The 25,393-nt window shown below is 33.3% G+C and overlaps 1 protein-coding gene across 8 annotated transcripts in view; it reads left to right on the forward strand.

Moving 5' to 3' along the window:
* The window catches only part of CAMK2D (calcium/calmodulin dependent protein kinase II delta), a 316,939-nt gene that overhangs the window by 263,545 nt on the left and 28,001 nt on the right, over nucleotides 1–25,393 (forward strand). For 5 of the 8 annotated variants that reach the window (XM_028121257.2, XM_028121262.2, XM_028121258.2 and 2 more), the window contains 2 exons: nucleotides 1,878–1,915; nucleotides 10,660–10,708. In XM_028121257.2, coding sequence (XP_027977058.1) covers nucleotides 1,878–1,915; nucleotides 10,660–10,708 — 87 coding nt within the window. The remainder of the gene's footprint in view (nucleotides 1–1,877; nucleotides 1,916–10,659; nucleotides 10,709–25,393) is intronic. The other 3 variants (XM_028121260.2, XM_028121261.2, XM_028121263.1) reach the window with 1 other exon arrangement.

Genomic DNA, 25,393 nt, shown 5'->3' on the forward strand with positions numbered 1-25,393 from the left:
GGTTATTTTGTTAGTCTTAAATACACTCTTGGGCATAAATTGGGCCTTTTTAAATTTATAACACTCATGTATAGAAGCTTTTTGTGTACATCACCTTTTCCTTTTCATCACTGTGTAAACTAAAAACTCATGACTAATGTGTGAATTTTATATTGTTTCTGATGTCTAACATGAAAGGCAAACTTTTTTTTTTAATCCATCATTTCAAAACCAACTGAATAACATTGGACCCAGTTACAACATCTTGTACTTGATATTGCATTTTAGTTTTGAGTATTTTATTCATTCTGTTTCATTAGCAAACATGCTCTTTAAGGTAATTTGTCCATAAGTATATGGTTATAAAGTTGTTTTTTTTTTCTTTTCTCCCTTTATGTGGAATGTATTTCTTGTGAGGTAAGGTGAATAGTAACCAAAAGGGACATTTCTGCATCTCCCAGGCCAAATCCCTGCTTACCCTGAATCATTGTCTTCTCTTTGCTTGCTATTGCAATTTCAACTATTCTGAGTTTGCTTTCTAACCTATTAACTGCCACAGGATTTACTTAATATTGCTTTTTAACTCTAGGCAAATACTATAGCTAAGGCAGCTATTCTTACAATTGTCAATTAATAATAAATTAATAGCTTTGTTGCTAAGGACTAAATAAAATTAACATTTTTGTATCTTAAATAAATTTAAAATTATACCAAAGTGATATCAAAATAATGTCCCAAATCAAATGGATGTCAGGAAATTACATGTTCATGCAGTTCTATTATAGCTAGGTATTTCCATTTCATATGCCAAAGTCTACTCTGATATACTTAAGTAATTATATATATATATATGACTTATATATATTATATATATATAAAACATTAAATGGAAACATAGGTATATACTTTGTCCTGCATATTCATATATGTTCTACACTTGGTGTACTTATTGTCATTAGCAGTTATATAATCTGTTAAGTGTGTATGAATGTACCCATTCACTAAGTATATTTTTTGAAAGGATGACTTCACCTTCTAATATACTCAAGAAGCTCAGTAACAAAAAGAATGCTAAAAGCTGTCCTTGGAGAAATTGAAGTTTCACATGAGACCATATAATTCAACGGTTCTTTGATTAGTTGAAGATTTTGTTTTGTTTTATGTCTCACCTCAAATTTTATGATTTTTAATTTTTTGATGTAAAAGGCTTTTGTTTATGAAAGCTTTGTATTCTGATTTTGAAGTATAAAAGAATACATCGTGCCTTTTTTTAAAGGTCCTATGCTAATTGTTTAAAAAATTTGCTCTTGGCCAATAATATGCCCTTTCATTTTAAATACAGTTAATACTATTTTTTGTAAAGATGAAAGCTCTTGATTTCAAATATATATATATTTTATATATATTTATTTATTTTAAAAGGATGTTACTTAGCCAGAGCAAATTTTCACAAATAAATTTCAAACCTTCAGAAAGAGGGGCTTAAGTGGCAGAACTGACATGGTCACCATACTTGTGGTATGAATGAACATGTAATACAATCTGTCTGAAGACTGAAAGCAACTTTCTGGATTACAAAAGCATAGTCCAGTTAAAGTTCCAGTATCCTTTTCGCAACCAACAGTGAAATAAAGTCCAATAACATAACAGGCAAAGTGTTCAATTTATGCAATGAACTGAATAAGAATTTAGTGCTAAATTTGATGTGGCAAAACCAAGAAAAGCGATACTGTATTTCTATGTCCCGTAAGCTCGCGCTCATTAGTGTGACCTTGATAATTTGGCATATGTTGGCCATAACTCAGTAAAGGTGATAGAAGGAAACAATAACCTGATTTGTTGCCTGGCATCGGTTTCTGTGGATAACTCACTGAAATGATTTTACTCTCATTTTGCAGCAGCCAAGAGTTTGTTGAAGAAACCAGATGGAGTAAAGGTAAGTTAAACAGGTGCTCCTAAAATCACTTCTGACTTTCAGATGCTGGATCATTTCAAATGTTAAATATAAATTGTGAGTTTTCACAGCTTGTATTTTTTATAGTTCCTCTAAAGGAGACAGGTTGAAGTATAAAATAATTAATATGTAAAGATGACTGATATGTATGTCAAGAAAAAGTGTATTTTTCTGTTTTATTATATACTAAATAATCTGACAAAATAATGCTTTTATATGAAGTTGTTGTAGAAAATGAATGTCTAAATCCTCTCTGCTTTACTACAGTCCCAAACTATCATAGTGACCTGAAAATCAATGAAAACCAAATGCTTTGCAACTAGTTATGCTAGGTTCTTGAAGTCTGCTGAAATGTATAACCTGGAAAAAAAAATAAAATAAAATCATAGGGTCTGGGAAATTAAATGTCAAATGATTAAATTTCTCTGCTTGGGCAGTTTTTATAAAGGTCTTAATTGTTCCTGTGCTTTTCTTATAAGGTATTAAGACATACTCAAGGTGAATATTCTGAAAAATTATAGAAAAATTTTCCAAAAAAGATAACAACAGGATATTTTGGCTTTCTTGGATTTCTAAACAAAGTAATACAACTTATTTTCTATTGATTTTATTTTGTTTCATGGGAATTTATCTTTGTTTGAATGTAACCTTATATTTGTATTATGTTTGTTATCTTTCCGGAGTATTACCTAAGTATTTTGTTTCTTTAATCCTTTTCTTTCTCTTCCAATGGCAGATGCATACATTCCTCATGAACACTTCAACATTCTTGGGAATTAGTTAATATTCTAACATTTGAACTTGAGCCAAAGTCAGGTGGTCAGTTCATTTTGAAAATATAACATAGAAAATCATATATCACTTATGCTCATGCCCAATCATTTCTTCACCTCCGATTTATGTGTGATTTGGGAATTTCCAGAGCTGTAGTTACCATGCACTTGTGATTCCCATTAGAATGGCATTTGCCTTTTACAAATTCCTTCCTCAACCTGTAATGTTCTCTTCCTTCTGCTTAGTTCATTCAGTTTCAGTTTCATTAATGACAGTTGATGTTGCCTTTTTCCCAATATTACATTGGTGGAAATGTGATATTTTAAATTTTCCAAATGTTTCATTCTGTGTATTTCTGTACCTTTCAGTGATGCAGAGGTCACAATTCCTATAGAGATATTTATTTTTACTACTATCCTTATATAGAAAGAAACATTTCCAGAACTTTTTATCTTCTAGACGACTTATAGCTTCTCTTTAAAGAGAAATTTATTCTGTGCTCCATGCTTTGATGCTTTAAAAATTCAACCGGTCATATTTTTTTCTTTTCCTTTCTCTTTGACTGGTCAATTCAGAAAAGGAAGTCCAGTTCGAGTGTTCAGATGATGGTGAGGATCTCTATCTGCCAGATTTCTCCTCCTGTGAAAATTCACACTTAGGAATAAAAACAGTCTTATTTACCTAAGTTAGTGTAAGTGTAGAAAGTGTAGGACCATTACACGTCAGTGTCAATTGACATCAAAACATGGTACCCACATTCACATAATACTGTCTCTGTTTATCTTTGAAATTGAATTTTTAAAATATGCTTTATACCTTTATCCATATGCTATTAAAGGATCTTTTATAAGACCAGAGTCCAGTTTTCTCTTGAAACTGAAGAGATCATGACATAGTTAATGTCTGTTTAATGATAAGTGAAGGAATACTCTAGGATTATTTTTAAGTGATGATCATGATTACTAAAATAGTTATTTTTAGTTCAGATACACTATAATGCATCTACCATGAAGTTTATAAATAGTGTGAAAGTGAGCGTACAATGGACCCATCCTAGTTAAGCACCTTATAGAGGAAACATTTATTAACCTCAAAACTGAATAAAAACACCTGAGAAATAAAAATATCTTGCCCATGCCTCATAACAATAATTCAGTGAATCACTAAAATATCTGGTTTGATTTAGTTTTGTTAAAGAAAAATAGCTTCCATAACATAAAATAACTACATTTCATAAACAAAAGTGCCAGAGTTCTTATATGTTTAAGAGACAGCTTATAGTTTAACTCCTACTTAACATTTGACTCTTTAATAAAAAAGAAGTCCTCCTAGTCTTTTACTTAGAAATTCTCCTATTATTTTTCAACTAATTAATATTGCAAGTACCTTCAAAAGACTTCCCATAGTAATAAAAGATCATTAAGCTTATCTTTACATTGACTTAAAAAGTTTGTAACTGTACATTTAAACACAACTAAAAGTGGTGGTTGAGTCTCATATTCATTTAACTCCTATTTGCCATGCCTGACAATAAAGCATGGCTCATCCAGGCAGAATGGCCCTCAATCGGAAGACCTGGTGGTGTGTGTACGCTGTGTACCTATGTGTGAATGTGTGTAGGGGTGTGTGTTGCATGTGTGTGCACACATTTGTGCAGAGAAGTATGTGTGCATAGGTGTGCATGTGTGACATTTTCACTGAAAGAAATCAGTTCTTCACAACCATTCTAGAAAATAATCAAGTCTCTTCTCTCAAAACTGAAGTAAAAGTATCTCAGTATATTCCTCTTTTACTTTTGTATCCGCTGATATAAACTGAATATAACATAATAAATATATGTGGTGCTTTCATTATAAGTACCTCTGATCATTTGATAAGAAGTCAGCTGTGTTTTGCCACGCACTCTTCCTGATAGGAAATTATTTGTGTGCATCCCTCCTCTTTTATTATGTATTTCATACTAACATAAGTACTAAATTTTGATCCCTTTTTAATAGATTCCATTACCTCTTATCTCTTTCTGGCTATTGCACAAATTTGATGTTAAATTCTGTACACTTTTATTTAAAGAAAAAATTTTAGACCATCTGCAAAATAGAGATTGATGGTTTAACATTTAAAGAGTTTTTCAGTAAAGGGCACCAGAAGTTTTCTCTTTTTCTTCATGTCACAGAGCTTAGTGTTATATAGCTTAATTAAATAATACTGATACCAAACAATCACACAAATGTGAATGAATAGAAAAGCAAAATATTACATGCCTATATTAATTTCTTTAACCTTCTATGTTCTTCCCAGTCCTGGTTTCAATATGATCTTCAGGTATAAAATACAAAAGAAAAAAAAAAAAACCTCCCAGAAAGTCCCAATAAAATTAGTGTAATTGCTTATAAACTCATTTGGTATTCATCTATTTTACGCAGTATATTTTTCTCTTTGAGACCCTTAAGAACATTTATACTAAAATTATGGGATGTGTTCCTTTAGATAATAATATGTAAAGAAAATACCTAGATAATGTAGTACAAAAGAATGAATGTTAATTTATAGCTCCGTTTGGTAACCATAATGTAAGTTATCATGCATGAGTTTAAATGAATGTTGATTATTACTGTTTAGTTTTTGATTCTTTAGTGCCCAAACTCATTTGTGATTTCAAGTTGCCACTTGTCTACAAAGAGTTTTCTCTATGGACCCATTATAATACTTACCCTCTGAGTTGCTTTCACCATGTGGCTTCCACTGTGATATGATCTTTCTTTAAGGTCAACCCCAATATGTTAAAGCAAATGAATGATATTACCAAACGCAATCTTCAACAGTAGCACTTTGAAAGAAAAGCAAAGTAGTAACACTTTGACAGAAAACAGTGTTTTCCTCTCAAACAATTGTGAAAAAAGTCTTTTTACATTCAGAATATAGTAAAGAATTCAATTTGCCCATTTACAATTGGGCAAAAAACAACATGTGTTTTTTAAAGGAGGTCCAGACTTACCATTTTAAAAATATATTATAAAGCCTGCATTTCATCAGAAGATCTAAGTTTTGAAGATGTGAGTTTTGACCTACTAAGCAAAGCGACAATGGCTTCCCAGAGAAGGATGGTCTATGTGTGACTTCAGGATCAAGAATAAAATGAAAAAAAAAAGGAATGTATTCATAACAGAAAACAACTGGAAGCTGGGAACAGAATCCAACTTGAAGAGTATGAAAATGTTTATATTTATTTCATACTCTGAAACTTAATTTGAGCTCCACTGAAGCAGTTCTTTGTTGGCCAGTGTGGCACAGCCAAAGCAGTGAAGGCTGTTTTATCAACCCACCATCACAGACACAGTCCTAGTCTATGTGTGACCACCGGAGACTAGAATTGATTATCATTCCTGTCAGACATCACGGTGTCTTTCACGTTCATCCTCAGTGGATCTTTATTTTCATGTCTATATCTCCACATAGACATGCTGCAATGTAGAGACATCAGCTACCAAGGGGTTTAAGGCATCTCTGTTTCTATTTTCTGCATACCTACAGATAAACAACAAAGCCAACGTGGTAACCAGCCCCAAAGAAAATATTCCTACCCCAGCGCTGGTATACCTGGACTCTGTAACCCTTCTTAAGTTCTTCATTGTTTTTTGTTGTTTCTCTCATTTGCTTTCACTATATAGATACATGTATAAGTATTTTGTTTTGTTGGGTTTTGTTTTGCTTTCAAAGATATAAGAAAAGTTCATTTCTTTTTTCTTTTTGTTAAGGTAGTTGCCAAGCAGTGTGCTTTTAACATGAGATGATCTCATTTCACTGTTGAACATTATTCTGATAGCTGTGGTCTCTGTAGTTGAAATTGTTGCATGCTGCTTTAGAAATACAGTAGAATGCACTTTGGTTGCTCTTAGCTCTTCTGATGGTAGCTCTAGATTATGCAAACAATGGTTTCCTCCTTTCATGATGGAAATGCTGACATCAAGGAGAGCTAAGGGGATGATTGCTAGACAACAGTAAATGTAGACCTTATTCAGAGTTCCCATTTCTTCTTATTAAAAGACAGCAGGGCTTTGTAAGACCTCACTTTTTGAGATGAAGAGGCATTGGGTAATTTTGAGCTTTTTGTTTGTTGTGTTTTAAATGATCACTGTTTCACTTTAATCCAAAGAATGAAATGTATAGCATAGAGCTTTGAATTATCAGTGGAAGCCAGTTTTGCCCATTTTAATCAAATTCACACTATTTACAACTAAATCATTTTAATACTTTGCGATAGTGTTATGTTAAAAGTCAAGATTTGAATACTGGCATTCAGTACTCTGAGTTCCGTAATGGTTCGCTCAAACTATTACATATTTTGATACAGGTTTTCTGAAATATTTCTGATTTTTTACTGTACTCTGTACTGTTATTTTAAATGAATAAAAAAATACTAAGGGAAATTATTTCACTTGGGTTAACCAGAAGGTTCAGTTTAAAACATTTAAAGGAAAAAGGACATATCAAGATAGCAAGTTATCTATGAGTAAAAAACAATGTCAGTCACACCTCTAGCCAGGGAAAGGAAGAAGGGAAGCAGTAAATGTGTTCTCTAACTGTTATAGCATAAACTGTGGTGAAGAGGAGATCCTGGAGGACAGAGTGCTTATAGTTGGAGAAAATTTTCAGTGAGCTGCAGTAACTCGGTTACCAAGACATCATGCAATGAAAGTGCCAAGCATGCCAATGGACACTGAATCTTTTTTACATCAGTCATTTGAGTGTTATTTTCCACTTGGGAATATTTCTTCAATTCTCTGGTGGAAAGCAGAAAGGAATAATAATATTTTCTTCATGGAAAAGCATGACTTTACAAGCAAATCTGTATATGTAGTCCATAAAGCTGAAATTTATTTTTAGGTATGAATTAACATAGCATTTAGTAGATTATAGTGATTATATGATTAGTTCTAGAATCCTTTAAATGAACCTTTTCAGTATTCCATAGAATTGCTTATGGACTTTTGAAATACATTCTTTAGGATAGCCTTTTTTTTTTTTTTTAAGCAAGGCACAGTGTTCTAGATTTTTCAGAGTATTTATCTGTGTATAAACTATACACTACTAACTATAGTGATGACACCATAATCCATTCTCAGAGATACACCGGGAAAAAAAATCCTCACAAAGGATTCAAGATCATTTTAAAGAGTTCTAATCTCTAGGGTCCTTGGTCCGTTTTCTATAGGACGCACGTTAACAGCCTACTCACTAAAGAAAAGGAAGTTCTGCTACAGAACTTTGTGAAACAGTGAGTGCCTCTTTAGGTCTCCAAACTTCAAAGCCTTGTCTGTTTACTGATCACGAATAAGGTCTTTTGCATGCTGCTGCTGGGTACTGAGGTATCCTATCTCATGGGCTCATCAGGGAGATCTTTCATCAGTGATCTTGTCAGCTGCTACCTCTGACAGTGGTTAACATCGCTTAAGCTCTGGTCACTATTTAGTTTTGTCAGCTGGCTCACTCTGCTCTGTCCCTCACACTCGTAAGAATGTACTTACCAATGCGAACTGTTTCTTTCTCTATTTTGTTCTCACTCAGGAGCCCCAAACTACTGTAATCCACAACCCTGATGGAAACAAGGTATTCAGAAAGAATCAACATCATCTTGCTTTAACAAGATTACACATTTCATCAAATATCTAAAGCAAAATTAATTCATTATCTAAACATGGGAAAGAAAATTCTTACCCTTTTTCTACCACACTTTTTTGGGGGGGACCTAATTTATCTAGAATTGTACACATATTTCTTTCAAAACAAAAATGAATGACATCTTGAAAGAGAAATGAATGGCCAGTAAAAGTCGGGTTAAGCAAAGTCTTTATGTCAAGATGACTGTGTATCTTAAGCAATTCCATCTGGTCCTTTTTTTTTTCTTCTCCATGTCTGTCTGTGCATTGTGCTTTCATTATATTCTGCATGAAATTTTAGAATTTCTTGCTATATCATTTCAGTGTCTTCAAAAAAATCAACTTGAGTTCATAGGTGTTTAACGTTGCTTTTGAGTTTTATTTATTCTGTTGTCATAGTGCTTTTTCTGTTAATTCCCTGTTGTTTTTGTTGTTTGGCATGAAATTGAGGATAATCAGGGAGTTTCAATTCTTATGAAATGTTTGTTTTTGTTGAATTATATGCATTTCAGTAACAGATATTTAACCACTTAGGCTGAAAGAAGACTGGAATGTTTTCTGTCTGTTGTAGATTGTTTGTGTAGCATGTTAACTAAATAATAGTACTTGTATACATGCTATAGGATGAAAGAAGACATTTTCTGAACATATTCCATGTTTCCAATTTACTAATTCTCATATTTTATTGTATCTCTAAGGGAAGGAAAAAATATTTCATCAGATTTTTCTCAAATATCAAATAGAGTCATGGGTCTAATTTCTCCTTACTCTTATCAACAATGTTTACATCTTAGAAAACACATTTCCTCTGGTTTAACATTTAGTTCAATATTAAAATCATTAAAATAAAAAATCAAGTATTCTTTAATATGAGATGTATTTTATGGTCATGACATTTAAAATATTTTAAGTTCCTAAAAGACTTGTAGTACTCAGGAGCATCGTGTAGAACAATTTTTTTAATATCGTTAGCAAATGAAAGACCAAGCATAACAGCTGGAGTGGATACTTCAATAGTTCTAGCTATATCATTTGTAAGAGTTCCTGCATGATATTTCTTGCTTACAATGAATTAGTTTACTTTCACAGTGCATGGGTTTACCTTCATCTTGAGTTTAAATTTGAACACTAGGTCGCATTAAGAAACGCATGAAGACTCTCTGCTTTGGTTTTGTGTGTATGGAGAGACTCTGGATACACATTTAATTAGTCTGTCCCTTTGGCTTAAATATTACGTATGATATTTATATAAATTGATTGCTTTTTTGATTTTTGAACCTCTACAAGGACACTGATTGGTATTTGCATCATTTTCCAAAATCTGTTTTTCATCACTGAGCACATAGCTCTGGATTGAAAGTTTGTTTCCAATTTCTTTCAGCTCTAGCCTTTAATCATTACAAGTAGAAAATTGTGTTTTTCTTATGAATACCACTAAATTTCTTTGCTAGAAAATATTTTGTTAGCACATTATTAGTGGAAAAATTTAACAAATCATTTTAAAAAACTGTATCTTAATACTGGCAGTTACAGTGTCCTTTTAAGTGTGCTTATTAATCTTCAACTTCATTTGTAGTTTTACAAAGAAATAGCTTTGTCTTCCCATTATGGGAGCAGGTTTCTTATCAATAACAGCCAGTTTCTAATTAAGAAATGGATGAAAAATCTAATTGTCCTTGAAAGTAAATTATTCATATAATTCCACTGCACTTATCACAAACATGGAAATTCTTGTTAAAAGCAATTTCAGCATAATTCAGCTTAGTACCCCTAGCTTCCTCATCAAATGATGCAATGAAATGCTTTCTGTCTCTACACAGGAATAAGACGAATAGGCTGTGAATTCAGTGCCTAATACAGTGCCTTAAACAAAGAAGGGGTTATTTACTGATTAATTGGGAAGAGAAAGTGTTCTATTTTAGGGTCAAATTCATTAGGCTAGTATATTCAATTTATGATAAATATATAGAAAAAACACACCTTATGGGGCACTGTAACCAAATACGGCCACACACAGCTCTTAAAATAAGTTGCATACTTTGGTGCTTCTACAAATAACCTAGATTTATCATGCTTCAGAGTAGGCCACCAGAGTACTCCTTTTTGAAATGTTTGCAGCATTTGGCATTTTATTTCCATTAAAATCACATAATGTATTTGTCCATCTGCATGTCAATATATGTACACAGCTTGCTGATGAATTTTGCATGACATGTATATCACTTGCCAATTTTAAGAAGAAGAAAGTGAAGTTTTCCATTGTTTGCAACTTAACACATGTTTTCTTCTCAACAGGAGTCAACTGAGAGTTCAAATACAACAATTGAGGATGAAGATGTGAAAGGTATGATCAAATCAGAAATGGAAAATCCTGATTAGAGTTCCATATAAATCAGAAAAATAATTGTTTCAAATAACTAACAAGTTTGGGAAGTAGGCCTATTCTAAAAATCAAAAATAATTTTCTTTTTATATGTACACTATTATTTTGATTATATGTATTGATTTTGTCAATTTTTTCACATTCTTTTCTCTGTTTTGATATAGAGACAAATGTAGGATATTCAAGCACATTGTGATTTTAAACTAGTAATTACAGTCTGAGGACATAATATCAAATTGTAAATGTTCAGTCAGAAGGTAATATAAAATGTGTATCTATGTCTAAAAAACAGCTTATGTTCAAGAATAGAGTATGAAAAGGACTATTTTTTAAAACCTTTAATGGTCTCAGTGAGTTTCAACATTTGGCAGCCTTTTTATCCTAGGTTTTTGTGCTCTTTCCTAATATATTCTTGACCTCCATTCACTTGAGTTGCCTAGGTTCTTTTAGAAATATAAATGAGTCATTGCCAGCATTTCTATGAACATCTCACTGCCTCTGCACATACATGCTAAACATACTTTGACTTCTTTTTGGTCTCATGGCTGTTTTAGAAGTATTAATTTTGCTTCAGTTTCTTTCACAGTTTTGTGTTCTCATTTTTGTAATTCGGCTGTGTAACTACAATTTCTACTGGCCACTTGTCTAGAAGCCATTCCAAAAAAGAATGGTAACAATAGGATGTTTAAAAAGTATTAAAGATGTATTAAAGAAAAATAAGCATAAAACAAATTCAGAGAAATGATTTGTCAGATAATTAAACATTATTTGGAAAGATTATATACCTAATAGTATCAACATGGGCTGTCATTTTGTAGGTGGCATTAGTAAGACACAATTTTGGAGAACTGTATTCATGTTTAGAATAAAGAACCTGGAAACTCTCAGGTCAAGGAGACAGATAAGCAATTTAGGAAATAAAAATGCCTGCAGACCACAAGTTACCAGTCACCTATGCTGACTTTTCCCTCTTTGGTTGAATAGAACAGCTGACTCTATTATATTAAAGTGTGCTCTCTATTTATATTTTAGTGCACTGACCTAACTCTGCTAGAGGTAGTCAGTCATTTTTTTTCTTTTACAGTGGAAAGGTGGATAGCTGTGTCAAGGATTTTATTTAGTAGGTCTATTCATCTCACTCTTTTCCTGAGCTAAAATTTGAATAGAATTTTTTGAATCACTGATGCCCGCCGCATTAGATAAAGAGATTTTTTTTAACCAAATAAGCAGATATGCCATTTAGCTTTCTCAGTGATTCAGAAAGCATCATCTTTGAAAGTATTTTGGATTCATTAGCTCTTTCAGCCAAGCAAAATGTTTATATTCTCTTGAGCAAGAATCAGGGGAAATAAACCTGTGCATTATCCACTAGAAAGACTGAATCTTTAAACAGCTGAATAGTATTAGAATAGCAGCACCTCACCATGTGCAGTTCATCCTAATAAACATATTCCTTGGTGATCACAAGCAAGGTTTTAGTAAGTGGTCTGTCTCACCTGAATTTGACTCTTTACTAAGTTTTGGTTTAGGATGATCGCTATTAATATATGTAAATGTCAACATAAAAACAGAATGCCTGTCAGTCCTACCTTATAGTTTATAATATTTTTTGATGAAATAAAATTATATCAGCACCTCTCAGAACATAGTTCTCTCCAAATCACAGCAATGATATTGGCTTCATTTTGCCTCTGGGATTTCACAAATTGAGATAGTTATTTGTCTTTATGGTTCCGTGCTGAGACTACACACACCAAATGTTAGAGAAATTAAATATAATATTGAGATGGAAAGAAATGTCCAGTTGATTACTGACCCCAAAGTGTTTTGGTTTATTTCTTTGAATTCAATGAATAAGTTATTGAAGTTTCTGCTTAATTTTCCTTGCGTGGGTGTGGCCGCAGAGTCACAGATATAACACATTAGGCATCATTCTCTGTAAGACCCACACAGCTTTTTGGTGGCTGACCTTTTTTAATATTGAATGATGTTGGAAACCTGTCAGACTAGAAGGCACTTTAAAAAATCACCCAGGTCATCATTCTGACTCCAAGACAGGTGGTATATAAAACTGTCATAAATATTTTTAATGTATTTATTGTGTTGGTGATATGCTTATATGGGAATCTCTTCATTAATCAGGACACAGTCCTTCAGAAAGACCCTAATTGATTTCTGCATTTGTATGACTGTGCTCTTTTCTCTTTACCTCAGAGTTTGCTATAGCTCCGGGTAGCTTGGTAGAGAATGTTTACTGACCAGCTGTGTTAGAAGCCAAATTTACCTTTATATCTAAGCTGTAGGAACTCAAAAAGACCATCAGTTATATAACCTCTCTATATAGAGAGCCACACCCTCTCTACAAAGCCACATCCTACCTACGAAATTTACTGTCTTTCTTCCACATATACTTTCCAGCCCTTTCCCTTCTGTATACAACTTTGTTAACAGGGTGAAACACCAGACTTCTGAACATATTCTTAAAGGCATATTCCCCTAGCATGCTCCTGCATGCAGTCACATGCTCCATCCATTCCTGGTGGCTGTCCCACCTAACAACAACACCTAGACTTACATTGTTTCATGGTGGCATATGATCCCTGGAATACCATAGTACATGCTTCCATGCCAGTGCAGTGCACATTCTGTCCAATCCCCAAGGACCAACCTCGCAGTGACAGTTCCGCACCCTCTCTACTATAAAGAAACAGCGGGGGGAGGATATTAACACATCGTGGTGACCTAGACAAAGGAAGAAATGAAAACCAACAGCAGAATACCTCTTGCTGGCCTTTTCAGGGGGAAAAAAGTTGGGCCAACTGCTCTTAAGGAGGAAGGAAGTATTAGGCATAGTAGATGAGTAGTCCTTCACATTCAGGGAACCTAGAGTGCCTAGAGAGCCAGAATTTGGAGAAGACCCATTTTCTTTGAACTCTCCTTGTTAGTTTTCATTCAGAATGGCCTTTGGTTTTCATAAGGCCCCAATCTATGTGTTATTCTTGAACTGTATGTAGGCTACCTCAGTTTTTTCATTCAGCAGTTATTTATTGAATGCCTACTGTTCATCTGAGCTCCACATCTTCTCTTGGTGACTAGTCTTATTCAAGAATTTTCAACAACTCAAGAGTCAAGATGTTCTTCTGTACGTCTTACATGGAAGTTTTTATGCTATAATTTAGGCTGTTTCTCTCATCTAATTCAACAAATGTCAAGAAAATTGACTTTAAAAAGTGAGACCCAACATAAATTCATTTTATTTCTAAAAATCTTTTCATTTTTCATTTTTAAAAAAACTTCAGCATTTAGTTATAACCACAACATTTCCCTTCCCAAGCTCACAGTCATCCTAAGGGATTGTTTTACAATTTTTCTTTTTAAAAAGCTTCTTAAGTTCACTGTTTTCTCTTTCCAAAGCAATGTGGACTTCCTAGTGTGGACCTTTTGAGCCATTTCCTAATTTTGTCCTATATTTAAAAATCAAATATTATCTCTAACTCTATGTCTGTAAACTCAGAGGGATACACCATGTAATGGAAAGACGGTAATGGCTTAAAAAATAAATGGGAGTCTTAATGAGGCATAGCTACTACCACAGAAGCACTGTACAGTAAAAACAGCTATATGCACCCCAAAACAAACAAGTTTTCCTATTAGAATTCACTGGTGTTTTCAAAATAGGATTTTTAGGTCTAAAATTATTGAAATAGTCATTCCATTTTTAATACATTTCTAGTAAAACAAATACTTGTAGATGGCAACACTAACAGTGCAGCGCTCTGTAAACATGGGTGTCCTTAAAGCCAATGATACGTAGCAATGGTCCTCTCAGCACTGTATACATTTGAAGACTGTCCTTTGGTTTGTGGCTGTAACCACAGTTTGCAGGGCCTGTCACTGTATGCCACAATGTCTCTCCACCTCATAATCTGCCAACACCATTGCTCAGAATCAGCTACTTCTTCCTGATGGGTATGCATCAGTTTGGTCCATCTGCTGCTCTTTCCTAGAGTTCCAGAGTTCTGCAACACCTGTCGAAGTTGGACTCCTCTGTGCCCTTATGTTAGCTCTGTCACTCGTCCTGCTTCCAGCATCTCATTGCATACAGCTCACCATTGAGTAGCTTCTTGGATTTCTTGCTGCATCTCATCTTTCTTACAGATCTAGACCAGTGGAGCTCTGTACAAGCAGAAATGTATTGCTATGAGTATGGGGACTTCATTCTGGTTTATCCTCTTTTTCCTTTTGCTGACAAATAGATGATGATAATGAAGTTGCATAGAATGTTTGCAAAAGGCCCAGTTAAGGGCAAGGGTTGACACCCGTATCATTTGAATTGGGCCTGGTATTTGATGACATCTGGATATAAAGGTCTTGGCTTATCTACAGAATCACTTGGTTAATGAGCTTTTTGTGTATGTCTTTGTGAATCTGTACATTAGTGGACAGTGTGATGACTAAATACTCAGATTCAACTATTCTTAAATTCTATTTACAATGAAAACTGTCATTGCTGGGTAGAATTCCCTGCTGCAGATGATCACATGAAACCAATCTTCTTCAGATCCCTCTGTGGTTTGTAACTCAGCATTTGTCCTACATGCCTTTCTCTCTTCAAGAGAATCTGCAAATTAAGAAACTTCTGGTTGTTTTCTTTAAAAACCTTTGATAATTATGTCATTCCATTAGGTTAAAAGTGTCTTAAAAGACCTGTAGTGCAGTGCATAATAACTTCTTTCAGATTTCTAATCCAAATTTGATTGTCTGCATGTGTATATCTGCCTGTTGATCTTTTAACTTTTAAATCAGGATCAATAACTTATAGAACTGATGCAGAATTTATTCTGCTCTACCACCAATAATAAAATAACTTCATTTCTCTTTATTTTTCTTTTTTACATTCCTTTATTTTACCTCCATATTCACTCAGGTTTTTCCATTTACTCTTTGCCTCCTTAAATTTGTCAGTGATAGCCGCAGGCTTCTTTAACCATGCTGACAAAATGTGGGGGTCAAAACTGCTGCCAACTCGCACTTAAAACAAAGTCCTAAATCAAAATGAACAAAACCAACTAACAAAAACATGTAGCTGCTCATTTTTTATCATTAAGAAAACACAGGCTCAATGAATGCTAATTCAGTTGGAGATTTAATACAAGCTGTTTATTACAGTTATAGAAGAAACCACCAGAAAAACACAAGCAGGAGCAGTAAAAAGGAGTAACACTCTCGGGAGTGTGACTAGAACTTAAAAGGGAGGTAGGAAAAGATGGGTTTTTTTATATCCAATGTACTGCTGTTGTATGATTTGTTCATGTGTGTGACATTTTGACTAGTATAGCAAAAGTCTAAAATTTTTAAAACAAGAAAACACAGGCTCATCCTATATTGATAAATTTTCTCAAAGTTTCTATAAATTGCTTTAGCAAGTTTGCAAAACTCTATAAATGGAGCACCTGTTTTATTAAATACTTCATAAATTCTACATCATTTATGTTCTAAGATTCCTGCCATCAATTTCCCAATCTTTTTTATTTTTAGATAAAAATCTTGTATTTACACAACATGCTTTTCATAATATTTATATTGAGACTACGCTACAGGTTTAGTATTTTTACTGACAAAGACTTGTGACATAGAAAGCATATTAATGTATTGCATTTTAGCCAGGTTTAGCTCTCTCATAAGAAAAAAATGTAATTTGTTCTAACATACTTTCCCAATACTTATATTTAAAATGACCACCAAGGACCTATATTAAGTTAGCATTTGGCTTTCAGAACTGCAGTGTAAAAATATTTGCTAATTGCTGTGCTTTTTTTTATATTATTCTTTGAAGACAGATGAACTCCTGTTTAAATTTTGTTTTTACTTTCACCTTATTTTGGGGTTTTTTGGTATACTTTTAAATTTTATTTTATTTTATTTTCATTCCAGTATAGTTAACATACAGTGTTTTGTTAGTTTCAGGTATACAGTATAGTGATTCAATAATTCCATACATCACCCAGTACTCATCACAACAAGTGCTCTTCTTAATCCCCATTCCCTACGTCACCTCTCCCCCACCCACCCACCTCCCCTCTGGTAACCATCAGTTTGTTCTCTATAGTTAAGAGTCTGTTTCTTGGTTTGTCTCCCCCGACCCTTTTTTTCCTTTGCTCATTTGTTTTGTTTCTTAAATCTTAACATATGAGTGAAATCATGTGGTATTTGTCTTTCTCTGACTGACTTATTTCACTTAACATTATATTCTCTAGCTCCATCCATGTCTTTGTAAATGGCAAGATTTCATTCTTTTTATGGCTGAATAATATTCCTTTGTGTGTCTGTGTATGTATGTGTATATACATTTACCACATCTTCTCTATCCATTCATCTATTGATGGACACTTGGACTACTTCCATAATTTGGCTATTGTAAATAATGCTGCAGTAAACATAGGGGTGCATGTATCCCTTTGAGTTAGTGTTTTTGTATTCTTTGAATAAATACCCAGTAGTATGGTTACTGGACCTTGGGGTAATTCTATTTTTAACTTTTTGAGGAACCTCCATACTGTTTTCCATGGGGTCTTCACCAGTTTACATTCCCACCAACAGTGCATGAGGGTTCCTTTCTCTCCACTTCCTTGCCAATACTTGTTTCTTGTGTTTTTGATTTTAGCCATTCTGATAGGTGGGAGGTGATATCTCATTGCTGTTTTGATTTCCATTTCCCTGATGTTGAACATCTCATGTGTCTGTTGATCAGCTGTCTGTCTTCTTGGGAAAAATGTTCATGTCTTCTGCCCATTTTTAATTGGATTATTTGCTTTTGGGGTGTTGAGTTGTATAAGTTCTTTATATATTTTGGATACTAACCCTTTACCAGATATGTCATTTGCAGATATCTTCTCCCATTCTGGGGGTTGTCATTTAGTTTTGTTGATTGTTTCCTTCACTGTGCAGAAGTGTTTTGTTTTGATGTAGTTCTAATAGTTTATTGTTGCTTTTATTTCCCTTGCCTCAGGAGACATCTAGAAAAATGTTGCTACAGCTGATGTCGGAAAATTACTACCTGTTCTCTCTCATAGGATTTTTATGGTTTTAGGTCTCACATTTAGGTCTTTAATCCATTTTGAGTTTATTTTTGTGTTTGGTGTAAGAAAGTGATTGAGTTTCATTCTTTTGCATGTTGCTGACCAGTTTTCCCAACACTGTTTGTTGAAGAGACTATTTTTTTCTCACTGGATATTCTTTCCTGCTTTGTAAAAGATTAATTGACCATGTAATTGTAAGTTCATTTCCAGGTTTGCTATTCTATTCCATTGATCTGTATGTGTATTTTTGTGCTAGTACCAAACTGTTTTGATTACTACAGCTTTGTAATATAACTTGAAGTCTGTAATTGGGATGCCTCTAACTTTTTTTCTTTTTCAAAATTGCTTTGGCTGCTTGGGGTATTTTGTAGTTCCATGTAAATTTTAGGATTTTTTGTTATAGTTTAGTGAAAAATGCTGTTGGTATTTGATAGGGATTGCATTAAAACTGTAGATTGCTTTGGGTAGTATAAACATTTTAACAATATTTGTTCTTCCAATCCCTGAGCATGGAATGTCTTTTGTATTTCTTTGTGTTATCTTCAGTTTCTTTCATCAGTGTTTTATAATTTTCAGAATATAGGTTTTTCACCTCTTTGGTTAGGTTTATTCTTTGATATCTTATTTTTGGTGCAATTACAAATGGGATTGTTTTCTTAATTTTTCTTTCTGCTGCTTCATTATTAGTGTATAGAAATGCAACAGATTTCTGTAGGTTGATTTGTATCCTGCAACTTTACTGAATTCGTTTATCAGGTCTAGTAGTTTTTTGGTAGAATCTTTAAGGTTTTCTGTATGAAATATCATGTCATCTACAAATAGTGAAAGTTTTACTTCTTTCTTACCAAAGAAAAGGATGCCTTTTCTTTCTTTTTGTGGTCTAATTACTGTTAGGCTAGGACTTCCAGTACAATGTTGAATAAAAGTGGTAAGAGTAGACATCCTTGTCTTGTTCCTGACCTTAGGGGAAAAGCTGTTTTTCCCCATTGAATATGATGTTCACTGTAGGTTTTTCATATATGGTCTTTCTTATGTTGAGGTATCTTCCCTCTAACCCTACTTTGTTGAGGGTTTTTATCATGAATGGATGTTGTACTTTGTCAAATGCTTTATCTGCATCTATTGAAATGATCGTATGGTTTTTATCCTTTCTCTTATTGATGTGGCATATCACATTGATTGATTTGCAAATATTGAACCACCCTTGCATCCCAAGAATAAATCTCACTTGATTGTGGTGAATTATTTTAATGTATTGTTGAATTCAGTCTGCTAGTATTTTGTTGAGGAATTTTGTACCTATGTTCATCACAGATACTGGCCTATAGTTCGTTTTTTCTTTCTTTTTTCTTTCTTTCTTTCTTTCTTTCTTTCTTTCTTTCTTTCTTTCTTTCTTTCTTTCCTTCTTTCCTTCTTTCTTTCTTTCTTTCCTTCTTTCTTTCTTTCTTTCTTTCTTTCTTTCTTTCTTTCTTTCTTTCTTATTTACTTATTTTGTGATATCTTTATCTAGTTTTGTATAAGGGTGATACAGGCCACATAGAAGGAATTTGGGAATTTTCCTTCTTCTATTTTTTGGAATAGTTTGAGTAAAATAGGTATTAACTCTTCTTTAAATGTTTGGTAGAATTCACCGATGAAGCCATCTGGTCCTGGACTTTTGTTTGTTGGGAGTTGTTTGCTGATTCAATCTCCTTGCTGATAATTGGTCTTTTCAGATTTTCTATTTCTTCCTGCTTTAGTTTTGAGAGGTTAAATTTTTCTAGGCATGTATCCATTTCTTCTTGATCGTCTAATTTGTTGGCATGTAGATTTTCATAATATGCTCTTACAGTTGTTTGTATTGCTATGTTGTTGATTGTTATTTCTCCTCTTTCATTAGTGATTTTGCTTATTTTGAGCTCTCTCTCTCTCTCTCTTTTGATGAGTCTGGCTATTTGTTCATCTTCTCAAAGGACCAAGTCTTGCTTTCATTGATCTGTTTCACTGTTTTGTTTTGTTTTGTTTTTTTTAGTTTCTATATCTTTTATCTCTGCTCTAATCTTTATTATTTCCTTTCTTCTGCTGGTTTCAGGTTTTGTTTGTTCTTTTTCTAGCTTCCTTAGGAGTAATGTTGGGTTGTTTATTTGAGATTTTTTCTTGCTTCTTGAGGCAGTCCTGTATTGCTATAAACGTCCCTCTTAGAACCACTTCTGGTTTTGGACCATTTTGTTTTCATTTTCATTTCTTTCCATGTACTTTTTGATTTCTTCTTTAATAAATTTCCAAATCATAATTAAACTACCAGTTTTACAACTTTGAATTCATTTTAATAATTCAGAGTTTAAAAATCTACCATATACTATTCTTAGATATTTATGTGGAAGTTAAAATATGAGGTAAAGAGACTCACAATTTATACAATCAAAACTTTTGTAGTCAGCAGGATCTAATTTAGATTATAATATAGTTGTATATATATTGCGTGTAAAACTTTTTTTCCATGTATCTGTATTCCCATTGCCTAAAAAAATAGTCCAATTTAATAAGCAACTAAATTTAAAGTTATGTGCAAGTCTTAAAGTATTTTATTACTTTCTCTGTCTACCTTTTCAGATTGTAACTTCATTACCTTTTTTAATGACATAAAAAAAAATTAGCAAGGATCTGATTGGAATCCAGAGTTTACACTCTTGTTTGTAGTTCTTTTATCTAGCTTTCTTAGAGCAGGTTGTATAACTTTGTGTCTCAGCCTTCCCGGTTACAGAATTTAGATATTGAAATCAATAATACAGAGTTGTAAGGTTTTTATCTACCCTACTTTAATGCAGTACTACTAAGATTGTTATGAGGTCTCTTATTTTTAAAGTGTGCACAATTATACATTATAAAGTAATATATAATATAGATAGTAATAATATAAATTATCCAAAACAATTATTAAAAGACATTTAATTCAAAGTTGAATACAGGAATAAATTGCTGCAGTTTTATGGAATATTATTGCAATGGAAAAAAATAGTGTCCGTCAACCTATATATTCAAAATGTTATCATGTCACTAATGGACTGTAAAATTAGTACTTTAAACACATCCCAGTAAGAATTATTATGGGGATGTATTTCATATTTTTAAAGTATTTACTATATAAAATTACCTTAAATATATAAAATTATTTTAGTACATTTCTATGCAGAAATTAAATTATCATTATTCTTATTAGCTATGAATTATATAATTCTGAAATTATTTATTAGAATAAAATACTTTAATAAAATACTATCTCCTTTGCTGAATTTATATTATTTTCTACCAATAACTATCTAGAAATTATGTGAAATTATATGTCTGTATTATGTAGTGATTCTTCTTATACATCAGTGAATCAGTGATATGGCCTTTCTGTTGTTGTTGTTGTTGTTGGTATGGACTTCTGCTCAGATCCCTTTGATTTGCTCAGGAGGCGTTAGTTGTAAAGTAGTCAAATAAATCTCAGTCCTGGGCATTTTTACTCTTTTACCTGGTTACAGTTCATTCAGTTTCAAACCATGTTAGGTGGAAAACTAAGATATTACAAGAAGAGACAGAGAAGGCATTACTGAATGAAGGAGCTTCATGGAAGAGATTATGTTGAAGTAAACGGATTTTTTTTTGCATCTGGAATAGTGGTATTTTCATTATTCAATTCAAATAGTCAATGAATATTCTGTGGGCACCTCTAATGTAAGTTAACTAAGTAAGCAATAGCCACATTTCTTGCCCCATGAACAAGGCTAGAAAAGACAGAGATGATTCTGCATGATAATAAACCTTCTTTGTTTCTGGCTGGTATTCAGATAATTCTAAAACAAGGAATAATAAGTTCATTAAAAAATAAACGTAAGGACACAGCTAGAGTCATGTGAGCAATACAGAAAATTTCAGATGCATGTAATACATGTAATTCCTTTTTTTATTTTAAAGATTTATTTATTTGAGAGAGAGTGCATGTATGTGCAGGTGCCACGTGTACCTGTGAGTTGGAGGAGGGGCAGAGGGAGAGAATCTTCAAGCAGACTCCCTGCTGAGTACAGAGCCCAAGACAGGGCTCGATCTTACGACCCATGAGATCGTGACCTGAGGCAAAACCAAGAGTCAGGGGCTTGACCAACTGAGTCCCCCAGGTGCCCCTAACATATGTAATTTCTAACAAAGAGACCTCTACTTAAAATATTTGATCCAATTTTGATTTTTAGAAAGAATTATTGAACACCCATTGTGCTGGATATGGTAGACTAGGCTGAGGCTAATAAGGCTTACCTTTTCCTCAAGGAGTTATGAGTCTTATAGTATCCTCTTTAATGAAATTATACCTCCTGGTACATTTCCCCAGTGAATGGCTATTTTTGCATTACAATTTTGTTCTATGTTAAAGAAAATTTCTTCAAGGATACCTGAATAAAATGTTTGTACTTAAAACTTAGTGAATTAGTCTGTTTTCTTTCTTTCTTTCTCTTTTCTTTTTCTCTTTCTTTCTTTCTTTCTTTCTTTCTTTCTTTCTTTCTTTTCTTTTCTTTTCTTTCTTTCTTCCTTTCCTCTTCTTTTCTTTCCTTCCTTCTTTTTTTTTTCTTTCTTTCCTTTTTTTTGATATGTAATGTAACATTGTTCTCTTGGCCAATGTTGTTTAGCAGAATTTGACAGTCTATTATATGAAAATAAGCATCGTGGTTAGTACAAAAGGACTGATATAGTTATTGGGATTGCTGTGATTTGTTTTACTGTGGTAAAATAAATGTCCCTGCTAAAGCCATATTGTACTACTAATTATATGTATGTGGGTACTTCGGTACCCAAAGGAAACAATTTGTAATATGCAAATACCTTTGGATGGTTGGTTTGATCTCTTTAATTTAGAACGGAAAATTTAAAACCTATACTTAGGTTTGAATATTCCCAAACTATTCAATTGTGTGTTTTCTTTAAAAAGAAACATAAAAATTCTTTGGAAAACTATTTCATGTTATAGATTAAATTATGCTTTTAAAATGTCAGTGCTTACTGACACCTCCAAGAAACATTCCTCTTTTATTTCTCCTCACCTACATCATACTTTCAGTACAAGTCTGCAAGTTTTGATCTAATTGCATTATTCCTATATATCATGTCTCCAACCTTTTTTCATGTATCTGTGTTCAAATGCATCTATGAAAACTGGATTTGACATGCCTATGGTATATTCTAGTTCCTTTAATACTCCTGGGTCATCATCTTAGAGCTTTCTTTGTCTCCTCAGTTTTGCTTACACCCTACATCCAGTCTGTCAATCTATCAGCAAATCCTGCTGGCTCTCCTTTCGAAATACACACATTTTCCCCCCATATGACAACTGTTCACTAACCTCCACTTCTACCACCCTGGTCCAAGATAATGTCATCTTTTGCCCATATCATTGACATGACTTCCTTGGCCACTTTCCTTGCTTTAGCATTACCTGATTATAGTCTGTTCACAACATAGTAGTCAGAGTAACACTTCTAAACTACATCAGATTGTGTCATGTTTCCACTCTGTATTTTCCAGTGACTGCCAAAGCCATTTTATTATTTTTTATGTTTTACTTTTCTTCCAATATAGTTAACATATATGTTATATATATAATATAACATGTCATATTAGTTTCAGGTGTACAGTGTAGTGTGCCAAAGCCATTTCAGAATTAAAAGTCCCTCCATGACAAGAACTTCCACCAGTCATGCCGCCCGTTACCCTCTGGCCTCATCTCGTATTATATACCTCAAGAACACTATTCCTGAAACCATATCAAGCAGATTCCTGCCTTAGGGCCTTTGCACTTGCTGTTCCCTGCCTGTTATGTCCTGATACACATTCCATGTTGCTTGCTGCCTCTTCTCTTTTTATGTCTCTGATTAAATGTTACCCTCGCAGACCTTGATGATCCTGCTTTAAATTGTGCCTTCAAATCCAGCAGTTCCATTCTCCTTCTCTGCTTTACTTTTCACATAGTACTTCACATTAGGTGAAATACTTATTTTACTTATTTGTTTAATTTCTCTCTCTTCCTCTACTAGAATGTAAACTTCTTCAAGGTAGAGATTTTTATTTTGTCCACTGCTGTATCTGCAGTATCTAGACCTGTGTTTGGTAATAGGCATAACAAATAATTGATGGAGGAAGGAAATATGGTGGATACCAACCATGCTATTTCCTACCAGCCAATAAAATGATGAAAATTCTCTAAAAGTTATGATCTCATCACAACTTTTTATCTCTGTGGGTTTTTATGCACGTCTTCTGCCCCTCCCCCCACACTTTAGAAGCTATAAATATAAAATTGCAAATTTAAAAAGTAACCAACATAGGATCCTCTTCCCTGTTTGGATGCAGCATGTACTTTGATGTCAAACATACTAGGTTTGAATCCCAGCCCAGCCCTTGATGGGCTATGTAATCCAATTGCTCATGTAAACCTCTCTGAGGATAATAGTATCTCACTTCTTAACCATTTTTTTTTTACCTTCAAAAGTGACAGTGTTATGGTTTAACACAATAATAATAACAATAATAAAACATGGTCATGTTGACAAGAGATAAAATTTGTTAAATGTCTGGCCCATGATTAGTCAAATTATATTATTTCTGGGCATTCTTTCCTAATATTAGATGATAATAAGGTGAAAAATAAAGCAGAGGAGAATGGAACTGCTGGATTTGAAGGCACAATTTAAAGTAGGGTCATCAAGGTCTGAGAAGGTAACATTTAATCAGAGACATAAAAAGAGAAGAGGCAGCAAGCAACATGGAATGTGTATCAGGACATAAATTTAAAGGGACCTGTGGGGTTTTTTTAAATTTTAACATCAATGTTTCTACTTTCTAAGCCATTTATTTCAGATAAGTGGGTAAACATCTCTAAATGTTAAGATCCACATAGAGAATCCAGCCAACTTACATACATAAACAAAAGCTGCCCAAGTACAGAAAAATTCATTTTTTTGCCTTAAAATAGAAGTTCATATTTTATTTTTTAAATTTATTTTATTAAAGTAACAGTATTCTTTTAACGTGTGATGAATTTTATTTTATTTTTTTTAAGATTTTTATTTATTTGTCAGAGAGTGAGAGCACAAGCAAGGGGGAGCGGCAGGCAGAGGGAAAAACAGGCTCCCTGCTGTGGGACCCGATCCCAGGACCCTGGGATCATGACCCCAGCCGAAGGAAGACGCTTAACTGACCGAGCCACCCAGGCATCCCTTGTCATGAGTTTTAAAGTTGGATTATTTTAATTCACTGCTTTTTTCCTTCCCTGGTACCATATGCTAGACCCTCAATAAATTAATAAATTATTTATGAGGTTTTTACGTTAAAATTTTGAGTTCAGAAACATACTTTGTTTCTAATTTAACGTAAGTATTTTAAGTAATGATTCGGTCTTCCCTCATCTAAACTGATCTTTTATCCTTGAATGTTTTCAAGTGTTTTGAAAAATTAGCTCACTTTTGGCTGTTTTGATTATTCTTGTTGAGAGTAAAAATATGCAGACTGATTGTTTTCCACAAAAGTAAAACACATATTTAAGAAGAAGCATAGAGGG

This window comes from Eumetopias jubatus, unplaced genomic scaffold (genome assembly GCF_037043125.1).
Source record: "Eumetopias jubatus isolate StellerSeaLion01/CBP00866 unplaced genomic scaffold, mEumJub1_p1.0 scaffold_2, whole genome shotgun sequence".
Classification (NCBI taxonomy): domain Eukaryota; kingdom Metazoa; phylum Chordata; class Mammalia; order Carnivora; family Otariidae; genus Eumetopias; species Eumetopias jubatus.